Below are 23,520 nucleotides of genomic sequence, written 5' to 3'. Positions count from 1 at the left end.
CTCACAAATGAGGCCTTTACCCCCAGCGGTGATGGGTGACGGAGACGGCCGGCTCAGGTGCTTGGCGTCCTCTGACCCCGTGGATGTGATGCTACTTGTTTCTGGGTCGGCGTTGACGTCCTTGCCTCCTCTCCTCTTGATGGTGCCGGTGTCACCCTCAGAGTCCTCCCCCCAGTACGCCGCTGAGGATGAAGAGGAGCTGGCCGACGCCCAGCTCCCCCTGGCCTGCGCTGCCCACAGTGCAGCGGGTCCTCCTAAAAAGGCCTCCGGTCCGCCAGGAGGGAGCCCTCCGATGCCGCCCCCGCCGCCGCCTACACTAAAGGCCAGAGTCTCCCAGCTACGTCCCTGCTGCATGGTCTGGATGTTGTCATGGGAACCGGAGGAGCAGGAAGTCCAGGAGCCGCGGCCGCTGTCTGCAGCATCGAGAGAAACGCGATCGCCCTGATCCTGAGTTAGCTCCTCTGAACTGGGCGAGGAGAGAACTGTCGGGCAGCCGGCGTAAATACCCCGACAGTCCTGCATCGATGAATACGACCTGCGATGTGGTACGAAAAAAAACAAAACAATTAGTTTTTAAAGTGAGACAAATAAAACAACAGATTCTCTGACTGAGTCCTCGGTGTTCCTACCCCAGGCTGTACTGGTCGGGGTCGGTCGTGGCTCTTCGTTCCAGCCTCGGCCCCCCGATGTGAGAATCCCCAACTCCTCCAGAGTGACGGAGCCTCCTCTCCTCCTGCGCCATGTCGAAAGACGAGTTACTGACGAGGCTGGAGCGAGACGAGATCTCGCTGTGACCGGAGTCTGAGTAGGCGTCTCCCATCCTGTTGTAACCTGGACGATGAAGAGAGAGACTTCGATTTCAATTTTGATTCTTTTGTGAACTTCAGTCCCACCAACGTTTTTGCGAAGAGTGAACCAGACAAGACTAAATGACTCAGGAATATACAGCGCTACACAAAAGCCCTAACAGCCTCCTGTGTGCTGAGTGGCTCTCAGCCAAACTCCAACACACAGCTCCAATCCCCCGATGAGACATCAAAATAACGTATGGCAGGTTGACTCCTTCTTCCTCGCACCATAAATCGTCTCTAATTCACATATCTTGTCTCTGTCAGTTTTTAAACACACAGGGTAATCGTACAGCGACGTTTCCGAGTTAGTCAGCCGGCTCCTCGGGGATGAGCGCATCAGATTCTTACTGAAACGGCGGTTTACTACGACAACACAGCGCTGAACAGTGTGGAAAAGTTGAGATAATAACTGTGACACGACTGGGAGTTGCACAACACTGAATAGAGAAATCACTGCTGCTGACTGCTGACACATGTAAGAACATATTTCCTCGTTATAGGCGACTGTCATCACGGTATTTGCTGTAGCTCAGCTATAGAGTTTAATAGCCAAGTGGTCATATTTCCCAGCCATCATCAGCATAAGTCAACCCGGTGACCTCTCCTCTTCCTCCATACTTCTGCGTCTGAGGAGAGGAAGGAATGTTTAAAGGAAGCGTCACTGTAAATTTAAAGATGCGGAGCAAACAGAGGAAGTGCCAACGGACCAGGATTAGCCTCGACCAGGAGACACACGGACTCACAAGAGCTTCCAGGTTTCAGTAATGACAAAAACAGTTTGTTAAGTCACTTTAAACTTCAGCTCCAGAAACACAAAAACAACAGAGGTCTTTCTACAAAGCCAGATTATTCAGAGTGCGGAGGTCGAACCATCCAGTCCAGCTGCAGACAGAGGCAGCTGCAAGAAACAAGAAACATTTCTGATGCTCGTCATCGCTCACTAATCTTTTTGGATCAAACTGAGCAATTTTCACTCTTTTTGAGGCAGAGAAAAGTCTTAAACTTTTGTATCATTATTTATGATATTTTTCATAAACGAATATATTCAAATTTGATAGATTTCGATAGATCTTAGACCAACAGGAACCTGTTCACCACCAGACCAGTGCTAGTTTATCTGTGGCTGCAGCGGGTAAAGAGGTGGGGCACGTATTCCTGAGCCTGCGGTCTGCTCATGTTCACAGCTCTGTGACAACAACCAAAGACAAACACATGACAGGTTCAACACTTTGTAGACCGGAGCTGGGCGAGCAGCTCTGGTTACCTACTGTCTTTTTTTGTGGTGAGGTTCAGCGTGCAGGGATTTGACGACAGCTGCTAATTAGTGCATGTTGTCATAGTGGTTTGATTGTTTCACTTGAATCTACTCATTTCGGTGAAAGTGCTAATTACTACATCTATTCAATAAGTAAAAGGAGATCCGGTTAAGAAGTCTCCAAAGCAACAAAATGATCTTGTCTTGGAAAAAGGTGGAAAACAAGGTAAAAACACACTTTGCAAAAAAAAAAAGAAGAAGCTGAAACTTGATGCAATTCATGAAGGCAACCACCAGGTGGCATGTGTGGCACATCATGACCTGAGAGAAGGAGCCTGGAGAGTGGTGTGGGAGGGAGGGAGGATTATTGGCTTACTTACCCTTCTTGGGCGAGCTCTGGGGGGAGGTGGGAGGGGACGAGAGCTGAGAGGAGGCGTTGGACACTGTGTCCTCTGGCGGCCTCCGGTGCCTGTCGCTCCCCTCCTCTGACAGAGACAGGATCTTCTTCAGAGACTGAGGGGAACTGGTGCCTGTGGACATTTTGCGAGAAGATGAGCAGAATTAGCATCAGGGACGCTGCCATTCCCCCCCGAGGGTATTGGGATGCTAAACTGCTTTGTCTGGGATTTTTTTTCCTCCCTGTGCGTGCTCTTTGCCAGACGGCCTCTAGGTGGCAGCAACACCACAGAGAAGCTACGAAGGCCGGCTCTGCTATTGTCTGCAGATTACAGGATGTGGAAGAGAAAACAAGGCAATGGCCTCCACGCTGTTATCAAGAGAAATCACCCAGGAAAGAAGAATATATAAAGCTTTTTCTAGGGGCGAGTGGTACTGGAATTATTACAGTGATTGTTGAATTCAAGCACATTTTTCAAAACAAACACCTCTATATGAGAAAATGTTCGTCCTGTTAATGAAATACAACTTGTCAAGCACCATGAGGTCGATAAATGTAAAGTAATTAAAAAGGATTCATTATTATTAGAGCATCTGAAAGCATCTCAATGATCTTAATCTTACCGAAAGGCGGCAGATCTTTGACTGGCACTTTCTTTCGGGATGGGTACAGGGCCACGGCGGGGACCTGGAGGGCCTGGTTTCCTTTGGCCAACTGGCCCCTCTGTTGACTGGCAGCTCTGGACACGACTGGGGAGGTGTCGGGTCGTTTCCCACCGGCATTCTTGGGTACTGAGTTTGGTGAGAAAGAACGGGCTCATGAGGAGATATGAGGAGTTTTCTGCTGATGGACAGTGAGGTTTGTTTCGTGGATCAAATTAACAATGTGAAAATGGCCGATTGGTTCAGCCGTTCTTATTCCCTGCCAACGAGTCTGAGTGTCGTGTTACTACAGCGGTCCCACCCTGTCTGCCTCTGGGCTGTGAATCCTGGGAACTAGTGTGTGTGTGTGTGTGTGTGTGTGTGTGTGTGTGTGTGTGTGTGTGTGTGTGTGTGTGTGTGTGTGTGTGTGTGTGTGTGTACAAAGCTGTGTCACAAACTCACGCGTACTGATGGAGGGTTCGCACTGCAGCGAGAGCGTCTGCAGGCTCTCCTCGTTCGTCTCCAGGCTGAGGTTGGACAAGTACTGTTTGACCTTCCTGGCCATCTGCGCGTCCTCGTAAAGCTTTTTGGCGTTCAGGAAGGAGCTGCGACGCACCCGCTTCTTGTGCCCGCCCGTCTGGGTGACGTCGAGCACTGCCGCATTGGCACTACCCTGGCTTAGAGACCTGGTCGCACACGAGGACACCCGCACAGATACAGAGGAAGACACACGAAAACATGGAAGAAAGATATTGTTTTAGACGGTGAAGGAACCTAGAGTCAGTTCTGGATGTACTGATACGCTACTGGGCTGCACAGAGGGCATGGTGTTTAAACTAGGACATGCAGAGAGCAGCTTTAGGTATTCTTCTCAACACCAATACATTCCAGACATTCCAGGCAGTTTGGGTGGGGGGGGGTTATAGTCAAACAACAGGGGAGTAGAAAGGGGGGCGGGGGGGTTCTACTAGTGTAACACGGTCATAGTTTACATTTCTGTGGCTTGAGTCAGAGCTGGTTGTAGTAGCAGTTAAAGTCTTTTTCTTTGCACATGGTTTCAGACAAACAGTAACAGAACAAGGGCTTCAGTGTCAGTCACTGAGAAATCACCGGAAAGAAATTTATCAGGTTTCATTTCCGACTGTAAATAAAAAAAACACACAATTTCTACACATTGCATTCACCAAAGAAAAGAAAAATACTATACTATACTATACTTATAAATATGACTTCAGCGTGACGTGATTACAGCGAAGCAGCTCATGTTTCTCAGATTGACGTCTCATTATTATGAGAAAATGACAGTTTTCTCATAATTACAAGATGCTAAAATCATAATCATGGATACAGAAGTGAAAACCTCCTTCTCTCTTTAGGTGAATGTAATGTGTATGTGTGTATGTTTCCCAGTGTGCTCAATGATGTCCCATTTGCCCACAAGAATGTAAAGCATGATAAAAAAAAAACAAACAAACTTTATATCCAGAATCTCTGGCTGTTTGGAGGTTTGATGCACAGATCAAACCTCAAAGACGTTGCATGCATATTGTTAGGTAAAACAACACATCACAAGAGGTCACGTTTGCTTTGCAAGGCTAGATCCCTGGATTAGTAATGATTTGTTGCATGTTTAGGAGATATGTGTATTGGTTTAGGAATGAAAGAGAAGTGATATTCTGCGTGTCACAAACATTATGTGGTAAATAGCTACGTCAGCATAAGTGACCTTTGTTTAATTCATGCCCTTCGGTTAGGGTCAGGCAGTGTTAGTGGGGGGGTTCAACTCAAACCGGTTAATGGAAACGAAGAGGAAAAGAAGCGCGCATATTGGCGGGATACAAAGGTCGTGGTGCAGGGAATGCAAAAGGCTGCAGGGGTCACCAAACTTACCCTAAACTTCTCCATTTCTTCTTCCTAGAGAGGGCGGGTGCCATGAACAAGAGAAGCATGGGGGGCAAAGGGTGGATGAGTAGAGAGAGAGAAAGAGAGAAGGGGACAAAGCTTAGGACAGGAAAGACCACCAAGATCACCAAAGAGAAGCAAATTTCACCAGAGACCCACATGACAGTCAGCGGAGAGGAAATCAAATGGCAACACTCCACTAGGAAGAGACATCATTAGACAAAGACAAACACTTTCACGGGAGCACTGTGCACATTTTATGCCAACAATGTGTATGGGGGAAACAGTTACCAGAGGAAACAGTTGCCAGAGGAAACAGTTGCCAGAGGGAACAGCTGCTTGAAAGAAAAGCGTGATGCAGAAATCTTTTCTGAATCTATGTGAACTGGCTAACCCCACACAGTTTGGTTAGTCAGAAGTGTGCTGACTGGTCCTACAGGGAGGGTGAAGGGTCACTAATTACCTGATATCTGGCTTTGTTTTTGTTTTTGTTTTGTCTTTTTTAAAGTGTCCTCACCTTGTCCGGAACATGAGGGCCGGGTCCATGTTGACGGACGCCATGCGACCAACATGGCGAATTTCTTTGGCAATCATCCTCAGCTTCTCAAAGTTCACCAGGCCGTCCACCTTAGAGTCATTGCCTGAGAAACAGGGGGACGAAAAGAAGGTGAATACCAACAAGTCACACATATAATATCGAGCAGAAGCACAGCAGGAACAAACAGCTGCACTACACCAGAAACTGACACTCTCTTTGTTTTATCACATAAAAAAATCATAACTGCAAGATAATGTGTGATTTCTAAGGAAGCCACGTATTAAATCTGCAGTTGCTACAAAAGCAAATCAACTGAGAGTTAGCATTAATGCAAGAAAGCTATCTTAATGCTAAAGCTAGCTGGGGAGATAGCCATGATGTATTCATCAGCCCATACCTTATCATAGTAATTCACTTATACAGCGTAAATAAAACAGTGGGCAGCTAAATTCAAAGAACAGAGGAAAAACAAAACAATACTAGCTAAACTAGCCTCACTAAAAAGGCAGCTAGCCTAGCTTAGAGGAGTAGCCTCAAAATGGTGGAATTCACAGTTTGGTGTGTTTTGGTCACATTTATAAAAAAATATTCAAATTACATTAAACATTTAAATGACACAATTACTAAATTACATTTAAATATCATATTTAAATGTTTTGAATTATGGATACATTTTTTTTGCTAGCGTTTATTGAAATGTTAAGTTCACTAAGTTCACAGTTTGAAAACTTATCTTTCTGTTTACAATCTGAATTAATTTCATACATCAAACGGACAGTATTTCAGTCACTGGTGAATTTACTGTCAGCTTTACAAGATGGCACCATGTTGGAGGTGGAATCAGGTGTATAACGTTTATAAAAGACACATGATCTTACCTTCGTGTAGGAAGGTGAGGTCCTTCTTGATGACGGGGAACAGGGGGATGATTGGTGGCTGGAGGTTTTGATTGTTGAGGACATTCCTGTACTTGGCCATATTTCTGGAAGGATCGAAGAGGTCCTGCAGGTCCCCGAACAGCTTCTCGTACTTGCTCGGTAGCTTTTCCCAAGTTCCCCTCAGTCTGGAGACCGGAGCCAGGTTCAGACCGCTGTGGGGAGGACCACATGTTCAATTAATCTGGTTTAGTTGATTGCTGTCTTTTATTAGAAGCTATAGTTGAAGCATGATAGAATAAATAAGATGAAAAACCAAATCGACTCAGTAAAACATGGTGCAGAACTCGTTCCCCCCTCTCACCTGATGATGGCAAACATGGAGTTGAAGTTCTTGCACTCGCGGCAGTGCAGCGCGATCTTGATGAAGTGTTTGACGGTCTTCATGCGTTTCAGCTGGTTGGGCTCCCGCGTCACCTCCGTGGCCACCCAGAAGGTCTCGTGATTGATGGCCTCCTCGAAGCGCTTCAGGCTGGCTGAGCCCGTCTTGGAGCGCAGCTTGAACAGGTCGTCGATATACTCGGTGGGCTCGATGGCACAGAAGAGCTCGAAGGCCCGCATCGACAGCTGAGTGGCCACCTCCACCGTGCTGAGCTGCAGCAGAGAGATCTGGCCTTCTCGAAGGAGGTCCTGGGCGTCCTCATCTGAACATAACGTCTCTGTCTCCATGTTGCTCTTTAGGTAGTATCTGATGACGGAGGAAAACGTGCGATTTTTAAAATTAATTTTAGTGCTGAAACAAATAATTGATCAAGTAAACAACTGAAAATTCAATAAGAGATTGTTTTAATTAAGCAAAAATACCAAACACTTAAATAACGTTGGATATTTAAGTGTAAAAATGATTTGATGATGAAAATAACTGTTAACATTATTCATTTTCTTTCCCTTTATTTAGCCAGTGTGGTGTCCGGAGACATCATTACCTGCCGCTCAGCTGGATCCTGTCGGCTAGTTTAGAAAGCTGGTCTGGTAACCGCCTCTGTTTGATGACGCCCTCTGGTGTGACGGACACCTCGCATAGTGAATAAGCCTCCGCTGCTGCAGTCAGGGCGAACTCCCTGATGGCCTGGGCCACCACCTCCTTAGCCGTCGTGTCCTTCCCGATCATGATGTACCGAGACTGCTGGTCCGCCTTGAAGACTCGTAACACCTGGTCTGACATATCTGCGGACAACACATCGTGGTAATGAGGATTCATTCTTATTCATCAACATCGTTTTACTACGAAGTCTCAGTAACAGCCGTGATTTTTCTCTTTTTAATTTACCAAAAGCCATTCCATCTTCCCAGCATTTTCTTTTAGCAAAAACACACCAGCACCTTTTGTGATGTCACCCACAAAACCTCATTTCCCATAATTCATTAGTTTGATCAGAGACACACTTCCTCCACACAAATCATATGATCCCAAATCTCCGTGACAGAAATCCCCTTCCATGTGCCCACAGAAAACTGAGAGGTCAGTGCTGTTAGCGTTACTCAATTAGCATCCACAAGCATGAATGCAGATTAACTGAGTTTGTGTTACATCAGCGAACTACAGTACAGCAGCTCATTAATGTCTGCGAGTCTGACGGCACTGACAAAGACTCGGCTGTGCCTGGAGAGGCAGGATCATGGGGAGAGAATGTACTCACTCAGTATGACTGGAACTGGAAGGACATAAACAACATGTGATGGACAGGAGTTAATGAAGATGCAGTAAAAATATAGAGTTTATAGTAAAAGTGGCTCTATACATGTGGCAGAGTGATAAAACTGATTGAATGGCTGGATGATGTGAATGTATATACTGTGATATAAGCTGTCACACATATATCTTTAATATTAACCAGTGTTGCAAATCAATAACCACGATTTATATTTTCAAATTTGTTGCATCCATGTGAAGCGATACCAGTGGATTATCTCATAAACAAACATTTAAACCTGGTTGTTTTATCTATAAACTGTGTTTCAAACGAGTTTCCTTTTTGACCTTGGTAAACCTCGAGGTCATGGACAAGATGTTTCTATGACAACCGGGCAGGCTCCATCTGTTGATGAAGATCGTGTGAAAGATCGAAAGACGCAGAAAAGCTACTAAACAGACCTTGAGGTGACCTTGGTTAGTCAAATTGCTAATCAAATACATTTCCAGGAAAGGGTATAGGTTTAATATTTTATCATAATCTGGTGTCCAATATTTAAAAAACACTTCTCAGGGTTCCTAAATATTAAAATCTCAACTGCCTCTTTACAGTGTATTAGGTTTCTAACACAAATTAGCCATAAAAGATTTAATTCAAATAAAGGACATTTGTTTAATCTTATTTTAAAATGATGATCTCAAATGTTTAAAGAAAACAAAACAAAAGTGATTTTTGCGACAAAAGGTCCCAGTTTCACATTTTATCCAGATGACAGTTAGAAACCCACCAGGCTGGTTGTTGAAGTCCAGGATGCGGTGGTGCGACTGCAGAAGATCCGGGTTTGACGACGACAGGTTCCCGCTGACGGGCAGAGCCGGTGGGATCTGTTTGGACTGTTTCATCCCCACAATGCTGTCGTCCTGCGATTGGCCCACGCACACGTCACTGTGGGGGCGAGAGGGAGAGCATGGGATGGGTGAGACCGCAGTTCTGTCAACAAAAGACAGGGGGCGATGTCTGTGTTGGCAAGAAGCGGGAGGCGTGGACACCTCTGGCTGCACAGAATATATTCCACATGAAATAGATCCACATTTCACACCAAAGACCGGTTGACTGGTGCGATCACATTCGGCTCAGTGAACAGAAAGATCAATCTGAGTCCTGGACCGGCTGCTAGAGCATCAGAACAACAAACCAGATGACAAACCTGTTGTCCTTAGCAACGACAGCTAGAAAAGCTCAGTGCTGGCACAGCTGATGTGGCTCCAATGGCATCAGTATCTCTAATCTATCTTGCAAAAATTTCAAAAATATACACCATCATCTCCTTTAACATCAGATGCAATTATTATATTGTGATAAAATACATTATTAGGCTTTTTAATCTTCAGGGAAAAACCTCCATCTTCTGACTATTTTGGATATATCTTTCAGATTCAGCTCAGCCGGTGACTGATCGATCCCGTAGCGCAGAGTTGCATGATGCAATGTTAGGAATAAGTGCAGAGAGTGGAATATGTAACTGCTTCGTCTCTGCACAGAGAACTAAAGAGGAAAATACAAACTGTCTTTCACTGTCTCTCTCTCTCTGTCTCACTTTCAGCATCATTTTAATATAAGATAATCACAGACCTGCTAATCTGGTGAACAGGCATGCTGCGTGCAGTTTACCAACACAATCTAACATGATTACTGGGTATTAAAATCAAACATCCATCTAGAACTGTCAACAGGGGAAGCCCAACGACTGTTTGTGTGGTCAGTTTGGTTTGTAATAAAAGTCACTTCACATGTGAACATGTTATTGCTGTTATTACTTGTATGGTTTAGGAGGCAGGATGCTGGTGAGCGTCTTGTCGAAGATCTTCTTCAGCTTGTTGCGTCCTCCCACCGTGTTGGTCTTGGCTTTCTTGCTGACCTTCTCCAGGCCCATCACCTGCTCCACGTCCACCGCCAGGTCGGGGATGGAGTAGCGGCTCGCCTTCTTGATGTCTCCGATCTTTGGAAGGTGCGGCGCCCCGTTCTTTCTGTCGTGTTCCTCCTCACCATCCAGGTCATGCTCGTGTTCTGGCCTCGTTAGCAGCTCTTTAAACACTGGGAAGGAGGGAAGAGACGTCAAGAGACGAGTCATGTTCTCTGTGTTACATCATTTAGAGTTCCTGCCAGCTCCTCTCTTTCTCTTTTCTTTTAGTCTTTGAGCACTTTCTGTTTGTCTTTCATTATTTATTTTAATGGGTTTTGATTCCTGTATGTAAAGGACATATAACAAAGGACAAAATGTAAACAAAAAGGTGAACTTTTCTCACAAATTTGACATTTGAAACCTTACCTAAGAGGTTTGTTTTCACAGTTATGGACAAGTGAGTGTTGTTCTTCAGAATCTCGTTGGCTTTGCTGAGCTGGACATTCTCAAAGTTCTGCCCGTTGACCTCCAAGATCTGCAGAGAGAAGAAATCCATCAGGTACATCTCCCTGACCGTCCATCACACAGGTACAGACTTCACGTCTTACTAACGACACAATTATTCAGAGCAGCAGAGGTGATTATGCAGCGGCCACGTGTTGAACTCTGTGATTCTGACCCCTGCAAACAAAGTAATGTCTGTTAATGGTCTCATTTGTTTTGTGCCAAGTTGGTCAAACTGTTATTTTTCCTTTTCAAAGTGATTAATTTGAATGATTTTAAAGGTCTAAGGAGGTAAAATGATCCATTAATGTTTGGAGAAAAATGTAAACATGAGTGCTACGACAAAAAAAAAAATCCTTAAATCTGTATTGGATCTTTGCAGAAAAGTGTTGAACCGTGAAGTAAAGGAAACGAGCCAGGTAACGACCTCTGTGCTACATTTCATTCAGCGAACAAAGGCAGGTAATAAACTGCCAAACGCTGGCTGTGTTGTGCATCATGACATTCAGTCTGACACATGGTTTTGACATTAACGTCGGACATGCCACCTTCCAATTGCCATGTCTTTGTCTGAACAGCTTGACCTCTGTACAGGAGCCGGATATTTGCATTTAAACACAATGTGCCAACCAGGCTTCACCGCTTCCTCTTTAGTGGAGAAGGAAGTCACCTTTGACTGTGATGTAAGAACCGGCCGTCCCTCTGCTGCCGATAAAGACTCACTCACAAAACCAAATGTCTGCTTCGGGATCAGTGAGATGCTGAAGTTTACAACTGAGGGACTGCTGCTAATGACCCGATGTCAAAACCACTGAGATTAATACTAAAGCTCTGAAATGATAGGTCCCGAGTAAACGATGGCAGTAAGTGAGGCTGTGGAAAAAATGGAAGGTGTAAGCGAGTGTGAGAGAGTGAATGCTTCCAAGGATGTCAGCTTCTCTGCTTCCTTTTGGGGGAAACAGCTGCAGGGGATGTTTGGAGTCAAGAGGGCTTAACTCGCATCCACACACTCTCAAGATGGTTTCGAGGATTAAGGGACTTTGCTTAAAGCCCTGAGGACTGAAATGTGTGAAAATGTTTGAGAAATTCAAGTTGTGAGGAGAAAGCCAGCACGGGGTGCCTGCAGCCTTTTAATGCCAGTTAGAGCAAAAAATGTAAAACCAATTTCACAACAAAAATTAACTTAGACAGGAAAAAAAAAAGAAAAAAGGATCAATTCTAGTGCTGCTCTGTGTGACGGGGGTGATTTCTCTTCACAATCACAGCCTACAGAAAGAAAAAAATTTGAGACTGCTAAACTTGTGAAACTCTGAGGTTATTATATATATATTGAAGGTAGTTTTTATCCCTAAAATTCAAGAGGAAATCCCAAGATTTTAACAAACTGCAGACACTTTCTCAAAGCAGAAGCAGTAGCGATGTTTGCTCACAGACACGTTAGGATGGTAAATGTAGAGGATGTCATGGAGGATGGTGGAAGCTTCCTCGACTGAGACACCAAACACATTGTGCGATGACAGTTAAAACGGTAAAGACGAAAGATATCTTACCTGATCCCCACGCTTAAGGCCGGCTTCTGCTGCCTTGCTCCCGGGCTCCACGGCATCGATAAAGATGCGGAAACCTTTCTCCTGACCTCCGAGAAGGCTGAACGCCAGTGGAGAGTCCCTGGACGGCTTGGTCAGTGTCACCAGCCGCGGCTTGGCTTTAGCAGCACATGCTATATTTAACAGTCTGAGGTGCCCACACATTTTCTGCAAAGATAAAAACAACACACACACACACACACAAACACAAACACGTGAGGATGAGGTTTAGAAAAGAAAAGAAATGAACCAAATCGAGTTTTGCATGTTCACAATCTCGCTCGTTACACTTACTTCTTTTTCCAGATTGTTTTCAAACTCCTCCAGAAAGTGAGTCATGGCGGGGTCACCCTCAAAGTCGTTGAAGTGATTGTTTACCCACAGCAAGACTACCCGTGTAACCTGGAGCAATCACATGATCAGCACAGGTCAACACACGGTTTACTGGTTTACTGGTTGTGTAAACATACTGTTCTGTTCATCCTGACTCACAGATGTCTAAAACTTTTGTTAAACCGATATTTCAAAGGGTATAAATTCTGTATTTTCATTTTTTAAGTTATTATTTTGCCCATTTTATGACTTTATTATTCGATAGGACAGTGAAGAGTGACAGGAAGTGTGATATAGAGAAGGGGAACAACATTAATATTTGAATTATTTCATGCAGGTAAGTAAAAGTCCTCCTGCCCGCACCTTGTCCCTGAGACTGGGGTCGTGGAACCACTCCAGGAGCTTCTTGCCCACGACCATGGGGCTGGAGAGGAAGGTCCTGTAGGTCAACAGGAAGTCCTCGATGTAGGTGGGGTCCACCACTGAGTGCTCCTCCACTAGGTGCATGGTGAGACGCTCCGGTGTGCCCTGAGGTTCATCATTGTATTGTTAGTTATCAGGATAAGATACGTCATCACTCAGCTGTCTGATGTTACACCGAGACTCCTGAAACGTCGGTTTGTCACCTTGATTACGATGTGTCCTTTCCTGGTGCCGGTGCGGTCCAGTTCGCGGTGCTCCTTCACCATGACGATCTCCCCTTCCTCCTCCACCTTCTGCATGTTCTTCTCCACCTGGTTGAGGATGCAGCAGTAGTCCTGCTGGGCTATACACACAAACTGGACGAGACCAAGCACAGCGAGAGTTAGACGCAGATTTAATTCATTCTGAAACAAACATAAATATTTCTCCTGCGTTTGGTTTGTTTTAAACATGTTTGATATTTCTGTCACTGGATCCTCTTGATTCTTGATCTGTTAGCGTCATCTCTTACAGAGCAACTGACTGGAACTCATAAATGAACGGACAAACGAAAGTTAAATTAATAAAATAAAACTGATACCAGACGACTAGAAATAAATTCTGCATAGCAACTAAACTACTATTCCCAGAGATAAATTATGAAAAAAGGGGCTTTCACTAATTACGAGCAAAGATGTTCTCATCTCAGCCTGATGAGCTCAGCTCCTGATGATTAAAGGACTAAAACATTTCAGGGTCTTTACTTTCACTGTTTCGTATTTCATCTCTTTCAAGACACGATGCAAAAAAATGTGATCTTTCTCTTTTACACGAGCTGGCCTTTTTTCTTCTTCTCTGAATTGTTATTTCTCACATCTAAGGCCAAAACCACTTTGTGTCATGGGTGCAAATACTTTCTGCACAAGTGGGTCACAGTGGGAATTAATATCATACGATGGCAGAGTTTGTGCCATGAGATACATGCTACAGACACACGACTCTGGAGTTTTCGATCGCTGAAAATGGAGAGACGTTTGGAAACGCTGCTGATCCTGATTTAGTTTGAAAACTCTGGGGTTTCGTTGTCGTCTGGACAGGCGATTACAGAGACCTTTGGAAATGATGATGTAGACACCCATGGTCTCTCCTGATTGGCTCTCATCCGTGCTAGTCATTTTCATTTGAAAACGTTATTTTAAAGTGAAAACGTAGCAGTGCGGACGCAGCCACAGAGGACAGGCGAAGAGCTCACTGATCCTGAGCAAGAACATTATGATCTTACCTGGCAGTCGTCCACCTTGGTCTTCATCACGCCCTTCATGTATTCCTTTTCCATGGTTGGTGACACCCCGAAGCTGTTGCCCATACACAGGATCTCTGTCCGGCTGTCTGGATACGTCACCTCCACCGACCCGTTCAGAATCACTGACCAGGAGTCCAACTAACCACAACACACGGTTACAGTAGTTAGACGTTGGAGGGAGAAAAGAAAGGCCACTACAACAATACTAACTTTGTAGATCAGAAGAAGTTCAGGCTAATAATATTCCCAGCAGCTGTTGTCCCTTAATCAGTCGATGTTATTTATCAAAACGAACCACAAGGCGACCGCTGCAGCTAACAGATGGTTTCTGACTTTCCTCGGAGGGATACAGCGATAGCACGGGAATATTGGAGCCGTCCAGCAAAACACAACTAGAACCATAAGCTGCGATACACTGCAAGTATTGTTATGAGTAGAAACTGCTTGATTGAAATGAAGAAAATCTAATTCTGTTTAAGAATTCCTGGAAAGCTGGCAATTTGTAGACTCACAGCTTTCACCCCCGACAGCAACAATATGCTCAATGAACCCTGAATTCTCTACGACCGGACTTTCACTTAAGTGTCCGGGCCTTCGAGCCAAGTTCTGCGCCCTATTATTTGAGTAGCTTATAGCAAAAAACAAAAAAAAAAAAACCCAAATTGTGCTGATTGAAACTCGTGTCATGTCTGGAGCAGGGAGAAAGAGAAAATGTGACGCCTGCTTCAGTTGCCTGGGGGATCGTACTGAGGCCCGGTGATAAGAGACGTTCACCCATTCAGGTTTAATAGAGCAGAAAAAAAAAACATCAAATGGGAAAAGAAAGATTCATTGGTGTGAAGGGGTGAGACTGAGGTTCAGTTGCCTCACACACACACACACACACACACACACACACACACACACACACACACATATATATAAAAATACAATTAAAGGCAAGACAAAGTCACAAGACCAGGTTCGTGTGTGTGTGTGTGTGTGTGTGGGGATGAATATGGATGGACACACACCTCCTCTCCATCATTGAGAACGATGGTGCCGGCGCGTTCGACCACGGCGAAAACCATGACGGCGCAGAGTTCCCTCCTCACTGACATGGTCATGTTTGCGAATGCTGGCAGTTGATGCATGAACTCCAGTAATTGCTCTGTGTGAGGGACAGAGGAGAGACAGCGGAGGAAGAGGAGGAGGTTGAGAAAAAAAGAGCAAACAGAGTCTTGACACCCAGAGGAGAGAGAGAGAGAGAGAGAGAGAGAGAGAGAGAGAGGACACGCAGAGCTCTTGGCGAGCCTGCGCTGCCCTCGCTTCGAGCCAAGGCGGCACGAGCTGGAGGCCGAGCATCAAAACGGATCATCGCCGCAATGATTAGCCGACGGCGGAATCATTATCTGGAGAACATAAAGCCAAATATCAATTCCATTGATATGAGCTTCCAAGGTACGCCAAGAATAATCGCTGACAGTTCACTCGGTGACCTCCGTGCGAGTTCACCGGGGACACTGGACCTGAGCGCTCTGTCAGCGATGATCTAATTTAAAGGTTCTGCTCCTCTAAATGACCAAGAACAAAAGAGAAAAAAAAACACATTTTCTCACACATCCCTCGAGGCACAGACGGGGGACAGATTAAGGTGTCGGGACACGGCGAGCTGCCAGAACAGCTTCAGTGCACCTTGGTAAGTCTGAAATGGACTGGAGGGTTGAACAGTTTTATTCCAGAACATATTCCCTCGTTTGGTGTTTTTCGATGACGGCGGTGGAGAGAGATTTCCAACACGTCGGTGCAAAATTAAAAAAAGAGGGGTTGAGATGTGGCGACTGTGAAGGCCAGAGCGAAGGATTCACTTCATCATCATTTTCATATTAATCAAATCAGTCAGTGACCCCCTCCTGCCCTGTGGATGCTGGCTTTGACTCCACTCGTTTTCAGGTTTTCCTTTAATCTCTTGCCCGTCTGTATCTAACAATAGCTGCACTGAATTCCCTCTGTGCTGCTCAAAGCTCCCAAAAAAAAAGAAAATCACAATTGAAAAACCGAAGAGCAAGGTTTCCCTGTTACTCCGGATAATCCTCAGACTTTACTGTAAACAGTTTTTATTAACACAGTATCTGCACACACCGAAATCTTGCAGAGTAAGGTTTATGCTAATGTTCATGTTGTCTTTTTTTTTTTTTTTTTATTGTTTAAATTTATTTCCTCTCTTCATCGGTCTATCACCCGCCGCGCCTTCACTGGCTGGCCGGCAGCAGTCTGGCGTTCAGGCTGACCTGTGCTTGGCATGGCAACAGCGTTGTGTGTGAAGCTGCGGAAGCACTGAAAGTTTAATGTGCTGGGAGAGGTGAGGCGAGAGGATGTGCTGGAGTGACCTAGAAAAGCCTGCCGGCAGAGGGAGGGAGGGAGGGGTGGGGAGGGGGTGGGGGGGTGTACAGTGGCGGGATCAGCGAAAGGGGAGGGGAGGGAGGTTGGCACTCGTTCTTACTGTCTCTACATTCAGTGCATCATCCTCCCTCAGTCCACATCTGTAGCTAAGCTCTGAGAATGTGGACTTATTTTTTAAAACATGCCTATCACTATCATTGGAGTTGAGTCACAGCTTTGAGGGGTGAGATACTGGGAGCCTGATGTGGCTTTGAGAATTACTCGAAAGCTTACATCGTAAATGAGAGCGAGTTCAGACTTCAGACAAATGTAAATTTACTGTGACCGATTTAAATAAGAAGCGAGGGTGTGGCTTTCATAGAGAACTGAATTAATCTCAAATTAGGACGAGCGCTGTCCCAGCTGAGAGCAACTCTGTGTTTTTCACAGAACCTCTACAGAAGTGTCACTGAATTTACAACAGCGCTGTTCATGAGGTGCAAACACTGACGCTCACAGCAGTTTGTTCTGTAACTCGTAGCGCAGACAGAGAGAGACAATAAAACCCCGACTGGGTGCTCACCTATGTCATCATCGGTTCTGTCCATCGGGTCCTTCTCCAGGCAGTCACGCACGATGTCCCGGCTCATGAGGGGATCCGACGCTCGCTCGATGTCCTCTTCATCGTCGTCCTCCTCGGAGTCGACGGCGGTCTCTGGCAGGCCACTCAGGTCCATGTCACCCGGTTCGTTCTCTGTGGCCTAGGAACAGGAAACAGATGAGAAATGAGTTATTGATCGGTGATGATGAGCGCGGGGAGGGATTTTGGTGCGTCTCCGTCCAACATCGGCGGTTGGCAAAACACAGCGGGCTGTCCCGTAGCCAAGGGGCAGAGTTCGAATCTGTGCAATAACCAGCGAGTCCACAGAAAGCCCCGAGACAATAAATCACCTACCTGCATGCTCATTATAAACACTGGTAGCTGCTGACCGCACCAACTCATGCTCAACTGTCAAACCTCAGACTCATTCGTAAACAGCCAGTGTAAAAATTCAGCATAATAAGGACGCAGAGGTGCAAGAGCACACACACACACACACACCTGAAATCATTTCACAGTACAAACATCAGCTGCAACACACCGCATTTCCAAACAACAGCAAATGCCCCCCCCCACCAAAAAAAAGACCCTTTGTGCAGGTTTGACCCACTTCATGAAATGGATTAGAGGTTTTCAGTACAGTATGAGAAAGACAGGCATCAACGCTGCATACCAAACAGCCTGCTATGCATAGCACCGAGCTAATTAACTCCCAACCTTCCTCTCCTCTCCCTCTCAGCAAACTCCACCGCCTGCCTCGCAGCCAGATCCTGTTCTTTGAAAGCACAAGATGCAAAATGTGTGGAACCAGGAAAATGAAGGAAGACGAGGAGCGAAAGTAATGCAATTACTTGTGCATGAGCGATGCTAACGGAGTTCCTCTGCTATAATCAAAGAACATATTTCTATAGATGACAGAGGGGCCACAAGCTGGTTCAGTTCACAACATGAAACCCTCTCACGGAATAAACCGAAGCAGTCAGGAAAAAGGAGGAAAAGCTCTGATAACTAACCACTCTTACCTCAGTGTGGAGCTCAACCTCAAGCTTCTTAATAGAAAGAGAAGAAAAGGTTGCCTTTGCAAAATGTCCACAAAATCCCAGAGCCAGACGCATCTTCACCTCCCAGACTGACAGTCTGCTTTTAATTTTTCAAAGCTCAGAGTCCCCGTACCCGGTCTCTCAACGAAACCCTATGTCATTTCTCCTTAAACGCCATGTGCAAAAGGCTCATTAATGATTCAGGCCAGTGTCTGAGTGGCCATTTGGGCATCACCGGCGGGTGGGGCCAGGCAGGGTCTGCAAGGATGATGTGGGTGTATGTGTGTGGCCTTTGGACAGTGGAAAGTCACAGATTCAGTGAGGAGCAGTAAACAATACAAGCAGTATTGTGCATTTGAAATGAAAACAAATAGACAAGAATAAAGGAACTAAAAGATATGTAGGATCAAAATGTCGTTCCAGGATTTCATGTACGAATCTGAAACACTCCCTGAGTTCTTTGTTTTCAAACCACAGAATGCTGCATATTCAGAGGACACACGTGTTCCTTTACAAATGCCATAATTACTAAAAAAAAAAAAGGCGCCACGTGGACACAACTTGTTAGAAACCCTAGAACTGTTTCCCTTTGTATTCATGCACGGGCTCGTTTTCGTGTCACGTATGCGTCAAAAATCCATAAATGTGCAGTAAGCATTAAGAGTCAGTGGGCAAGTCAGGTGCTGTTAATATTTCATCAGGGCTATTCTTGGATCAATGCTTTCAGAGTCCTTCTGAAGGACCAATTTCATGATTTATTCACACACAAAACAGTGCGCCATGTTGGCAGTGACGTGAAAATGATGCAGTGCTCTTCGTATGGTGCTTCAGTCGTGGAGACGTGGAGATCAGAGCTGGATTCAGAGCTTTACATCAACAACCTGCTCGGTTTTCTCACTGCTAAATGTTGAAAAATGTAAAGTAGAATACGATTTAAATCTAAGACCAACGTGTTCCTTTGTAGCATCAACTTCCTGTGGCCTCAGGTGTTAAGGACCAGGCCATGATGTGTTTATTTAGCCTCTGTTATTGATTCTGACACCTCCAGCTAATGATAGAAAACTTCTGCAACATAAAATATTCAAGCAGTGACATGAGGTCACAAGTAGACACTGTGTTTCAGCAGATACAAGCTGAAAGGTTTAGGAAACAACTGCTCTGATGAATCTTTCTCTTGACACTTTGACTGCGATTCTTGACTAATCAATTTCATCAATAAAAAGCCATAAAATACAATTTTTCCAGAGCTGAATGTGACATACTCAAATTTTGTCCATAATAAAAGTCCAAACCACGAACATGTTCAATTTATTCTTGTTAAAGTCAAAGAAAAGCAGCAAATCCTCAAATTAAAAAGGACCTCAAACCAGCAAATGTTTGGTCTGTCTGCTTTAAAAAAGGACTCAAATGATTAACTTGATGAATGAAATAGCTGATTGATAAAGAGGTAGAGCGAGCACAAGCGCACACATTAAGTGAATCGCCACTGAGCTGAGCAGAGACGTTTGATCACCTGCGACAAGAGAGGAGGATTAAAACACTGAGACAGAACAAAGTTACAAATAGATCTGGTTAACAAGCGGAGAGCAGGTTGTTTTTTTTTTTGCTATAAGTGAAAAGCTGAACGTGTAACGATCCAGAGAAGAAAGAAGGTGAAGAAAGAAGATAAAACAGGACAGTGTGTGTGTGTGTGATTCGGAGAGAGAGAGAGAGAGAGAGAGAGAGAGAGAGAGAGATATCAGGAGACTGCCAGAGAGCTGCTAGCAGATGGCTCTAAGACCAGGATCACAGACTGGGGACAGTAGAGCCTGTTCAACCTGCCCCAGCCAGCGACAGCATGACCAAACACACACACACACACACACACACACACCACACACACACACACACACACACACACACACACACACACACCACTCAACAGTAACACTCATTCACACCGACCTCACGCGCAATTATAAAGCTGTATTCAGACATTTTTAATGCCCCTGCGCACAACACAAACACGAGCCAGACAGAGGTCTGAACAAAACAAAGTGATTGTGACTGATGCCCCTGAGCACAGTCACAAGCACACTTACAAACAAACACACACACACACACACACACACATACACACACACACACACACACACACACACACACACACACAGAAATAGGCACACAGCAGGTGACAGTAGTGGGAGCCAATGGGGTGAGTGCGCCGTGTTAAGAGGATTAGTTGCAGCGTTTGGGGCACGTCCATAGTCACGAGAATTTGTGTGTTTGTGTGTGTGTGTTTTCTGTTGAGCTGAATGATGTTATATTTACCACTGGGAGGGGGGGGGGGGGGGGGTACGGTTACTGGACTTCTGTCTTTTTCTTTTTTTTCTTCCTCTTCTCTTTTCAAAAACCATGAAATTGCTTGTCAGGAAATTGCTTATAAAAGCTTCTTATCACACGATATTCGTACGTCACAGCTCCCTGCGAGTTCTGTACCTCTGCTTTGCGGTGAGGAGAGACACAGCTGGAGTCAGGATGTCGGCTGGACCACCTGCTCGCAGCCACCAGCCCGTCTGCTAATCATCCGCCGAGCGGTGACAGTGTCCTATTAGTGTTTTATGGCCTATCTGGCTGCCAAGCGTTTACATTCTTTCCTGAAATGTGTTATCTTTCTTAATGAGAAAAACTCGTGCTCCCAGAGGTTCATTTGTCATTTCACCAAGGAGAGTTTCACCACGTAGGAATAACATGAGCTTTGGTTCAACCCTCTTACTTCATTTATCGGCACAGATCGGGTCAGAAACATCGGTTAACAGTTCCTTTTACACTATACACAGGTTATACACGTCATGCTAAATTCAATTAGCCAAAAGTTAAGTTTTTTTCTCTCACTATGTGTTCCCCATTTGGTTACAACCCTGTCCGGGATTAGTGTTGTACTGAAACAAGCCAAACATCAATTTAAACGTCTGTAGATTCTCTGTTTAGAGATTTACATTTAGAAGATTGATACCACTTCCAAGCCAGCTACAGCCAGCTAACTGGCTGTTAGCTTAGCTTAGCATGCAGACTGGAAACAAGGGGAAACAGTTAGCCTTACTCTGTCTGAAGGTAACAAAAAGTGTTCTTATAAAGCTCTCTAATAAACATATTATATCTCATTTGTTTTATTTGTGTAAAAACAATGTGTTGTGGTTCCAGTCTTTCCGCTAAGCTAACTAGCTGCTAGTGCTAGCTTCATATTTGCCCTCCAGATGTTAGCGGTATGAATCCTCTCTTTTAACTTATAGCGAGAAAGTAAATAAGCCTATTTTTTATGTTTAAAGATGTAAATAGATAAAATTGGACACTTGGAGGTGTTTAATCTCACATGACTTCATCTACTGACTTCTGCACCTACTCAGCTATCCAGGGGAGTCCAGGCTGGGGATCCAGCACCAGGGTGGGGAGGCCTTACCTGGTAAATGTCTGACAGGCTGCTGCTTCCAGAGTCGCTGGTGATACTACATCCTGAGTGGCTGGAGGAGACGTGGGTCACCTGTGGGTGCAAGCCGTCGGCCAGGTGAAGTCTGCTGAAGTCTGCGGGGAGCTGCACATACACACACACAAACACACACACACACACACACACACACACACACACACACACACACAACATACACACAGATAGTCAGTATCAGCCAGCTCGGCAGCCACCACTGGTCACTCACACTAACACTCATGCTGACTGCCAGGCGTTTGGAAACACACTTAGAGACATCTCTGCTCGGATATTACTGCATTTCTTCCCTATTTCATATTTTAAAGTCGACACACAGCAATAGTGTCCTTTAATTAAGTAATTGAGCAGTCAGTCAACAGCTGTTTGGCACTTGATCTATACACCAACCATAAAAATATGGCTCCTCAAGTCTTAATTGGAAAGCAGCCTAAAAAGAATTAACAAAATGGTTGAACAAAAGGGATTTATCTTTGTCTTTATTCCAACTGGTGTGATTACCCAACGTAAACAGAACGGAAAAAAAACCCTTAATTAGCCCCGCTGCTCGAGCTCAACTTTACACGTAATTCAGTATCAAAGCAAAAGGAAAAGGAAAACAGAAGTCCTTAATTAAATCATCCGACTTCGTGGAATCTGTCAAAAACATTCATCAACAATATGGGACTGAAAAACTGTTAAAACCACGTATCAGGACATTAACTTGCAAGTGTCAAAACGGGAAGTTAAATGATCAAAAAATAAATAAAAAAGTAAAAATTTAATTGACAAAAACGCATGAACTTTAGCGACACATTTATTTTCTTTCTCTTACACACTAGTAGGTTTCTGCTTTCAGCCGTTAAACGCACTGGAGCTGCTTTCATGAACCGAGCAAACAAACAAACGAGAGCTGCATACATCAAGGAAATACCCTCATTAAAGCGTGCAACTCGGATAATCTAAATGAACGCCAGGCGGTAATGGGGGAAACCCCTCTGAGTAACTCACACTGTATAAAGTTTCACTGTAATTAGCCATATTTCAAATGAGCCAACCCACTTCTCTATGGAGATGACCCTGTAATGTAAAATACATCAGAAACGCCCTACTAAAGATTTTAGGAGGGAGCCGAATGAAACTATAACATGTATGTAGTTTGTATTTCTGCACAGTTTTTTGAAGAACATGCTGTTCTTGATCTATTTATACACGATTAGTCAAACAACAGCAAAATAGTTGCCAACTAATTTCATAATCTATTAGTTTGAGTCACTTTTTAAAGGAAAAATAATAAACATTTGTTCAATCTGCTAAAAATGTAAGTTTTTAAAAACCTTTTTTCTGTTGTGTATTATTATCAATTGATTATATATATTATGAATATTTTGAATACACAGCTATCATTCAATTAATGATTTATTAATGATTGAAATAATCATTAAAATAACCAACATTTTTGTTTTAAACAAAGATATCTGTAGTTTAAAAACGTGATAGGATAAAAAATGATACCTATAATGACAGTAAATCTCACTTTCAAACTTCTTTACTTCACACATATTTACATTTGGATAATTTACCATCTGTAAATGTCAAGCAAATATCAAAGTCAACGTTTTTATTTCAAATGATAATTTATACATAATTCCAAATGTGTACAATATATAGTGTTTTCAAGCGAAATTCATCATATCTGACTAGAATACCAGAAGGGTGAATTATGAATTTAATCAAACTGCATGAACTGGTTCATGGGGTCTATAGATGTGAATATTTTATGGCTTAAATGTTTTATTTACCAATATATATTTGATCCTCAGCAGGGAGACCGCTCTGAACCACTTTCAGCTCCACTTCTGGCTGTGGCAGAT

General features: G+C 44.3%; 1 protein-coding gene across 9 annotated transcripts in view; it reads right to left on the bottom strand.

Moving 5' to 3' along the window:
* rapgef2b (Rap guanine nucleotide exchange factor 2b) overlaps nucleotides 1-23,520 on the bottom strand; it is a 102,117-nt gene that overhangs the window by 5,542 nt on the left and 73,055 nt on the right. For 6 of the 9 annotated variants that reach the window (XM_056382176.1, XM_056382179.1, XM_056382183.1 and 3 more), the window contains 21 exons: nucleotides 21,626-21,757; nucleotides 17,129-17,306; nucleotides 15,198-15,334; nucleotides 14,164-14,322; nucleotides 13,106-13,258; nucleotides 12,843-13,007; nucleotides 12,441-12,548; nucleotides 12,111-12,314; nucleotides 10,483-10,591; nucleotides 9,971-10,247; nucleotides 8,941-9,098; nucleotides 7,446-7,686; nucleotides 6,824-7,207; nucleotides 6,463-6,674; nucleotides 5,564-5,687; nucleotides 5,035-5,058; nucleotides 3,607-3,830; nucleotides 3,127-3,294; nucleotides 2,487-2,636; nucleotides 630-831; nucleotides 6-535 (listed from right to left, as the gene is read on the bottom strand). In XM_056382176.1, coding sequence (XP_056238151.1) covers nucleotides 6-535; nucleotides 630-831; nucleotides 2,487-2,636; nucleotides 3,127-3,294; nucleotides 3,607-3,830; nucleotides 5,035-5,058; nucleotides 5,564-5,687; nucleotides 6,463-6,674; nucleotides 6,824-7,207; nucleotides 7,446-7,686; nucleotides 8,941-9,098; nucleotides 9,971-10,247; nucleotides 10,483-10,591; nucleotides 12,111-12,314; nucleotides 12,441-12,548; nucleotides 12,843-13,007; nucleotides 13,106-13,258; nucleotides 14,164-14,322; nucleotides 15,198-15,334; nucleotides 17,129-17,306; nucleotides 21,626-21,757 — 4,039 coding nt within the window. The remainder of the gene's footprint in view (nucleotides 1-5; nucleotides 536-629; nucleotides 832-2,486; nucleotides 2,637-3,126; nucleotides 3,295-3,606; nucleotides 3,831-5,034; nucleotides 5,059-5,563; nucleotides 5,688-6,462; nucleotides 6,675-6,823; nucleotides 7,208-7,445; nucleotides 7,687-8,940; nucleotides 9,099-9,970; nucleotides 10,248-10,482; nucleotides 10,592-12,110; nucleotides 12,315-12,440; nucleotides 12,549-12,842; nucleotides 13,008-13,105; nucleotides 13,259-14,163; nucleotides 14,323-15,197; nucleotides 15,335-17,128; nucleotides 17,307-21,625; nucleotides 21,758-23,520) is intronic. The other 3 variants (XM_056382180.1, XM_056382182.1, XM_056382184.1) reach the window with 3 other exon arrangements.

Source organism: Seriola aureovittata, chromosome 8 (genome assembly GCF_021018895.1).
Source record: "Seriola aureovittata isolate HTS-2021-v1 ecotype China chromosome 8, ASM2101889v1, whole genome shotgun sequence".
Taxonomy (NCBI): domain Eukaryota; kingdom Metazoa; phylum Chordata; class Actinopteri; order Carangiformes; family Carangidae; genus Seriola; species Seriola aureovittata.
This window is presented reverse-complemented; position numbering and strand designations above follow the sequence as displayed.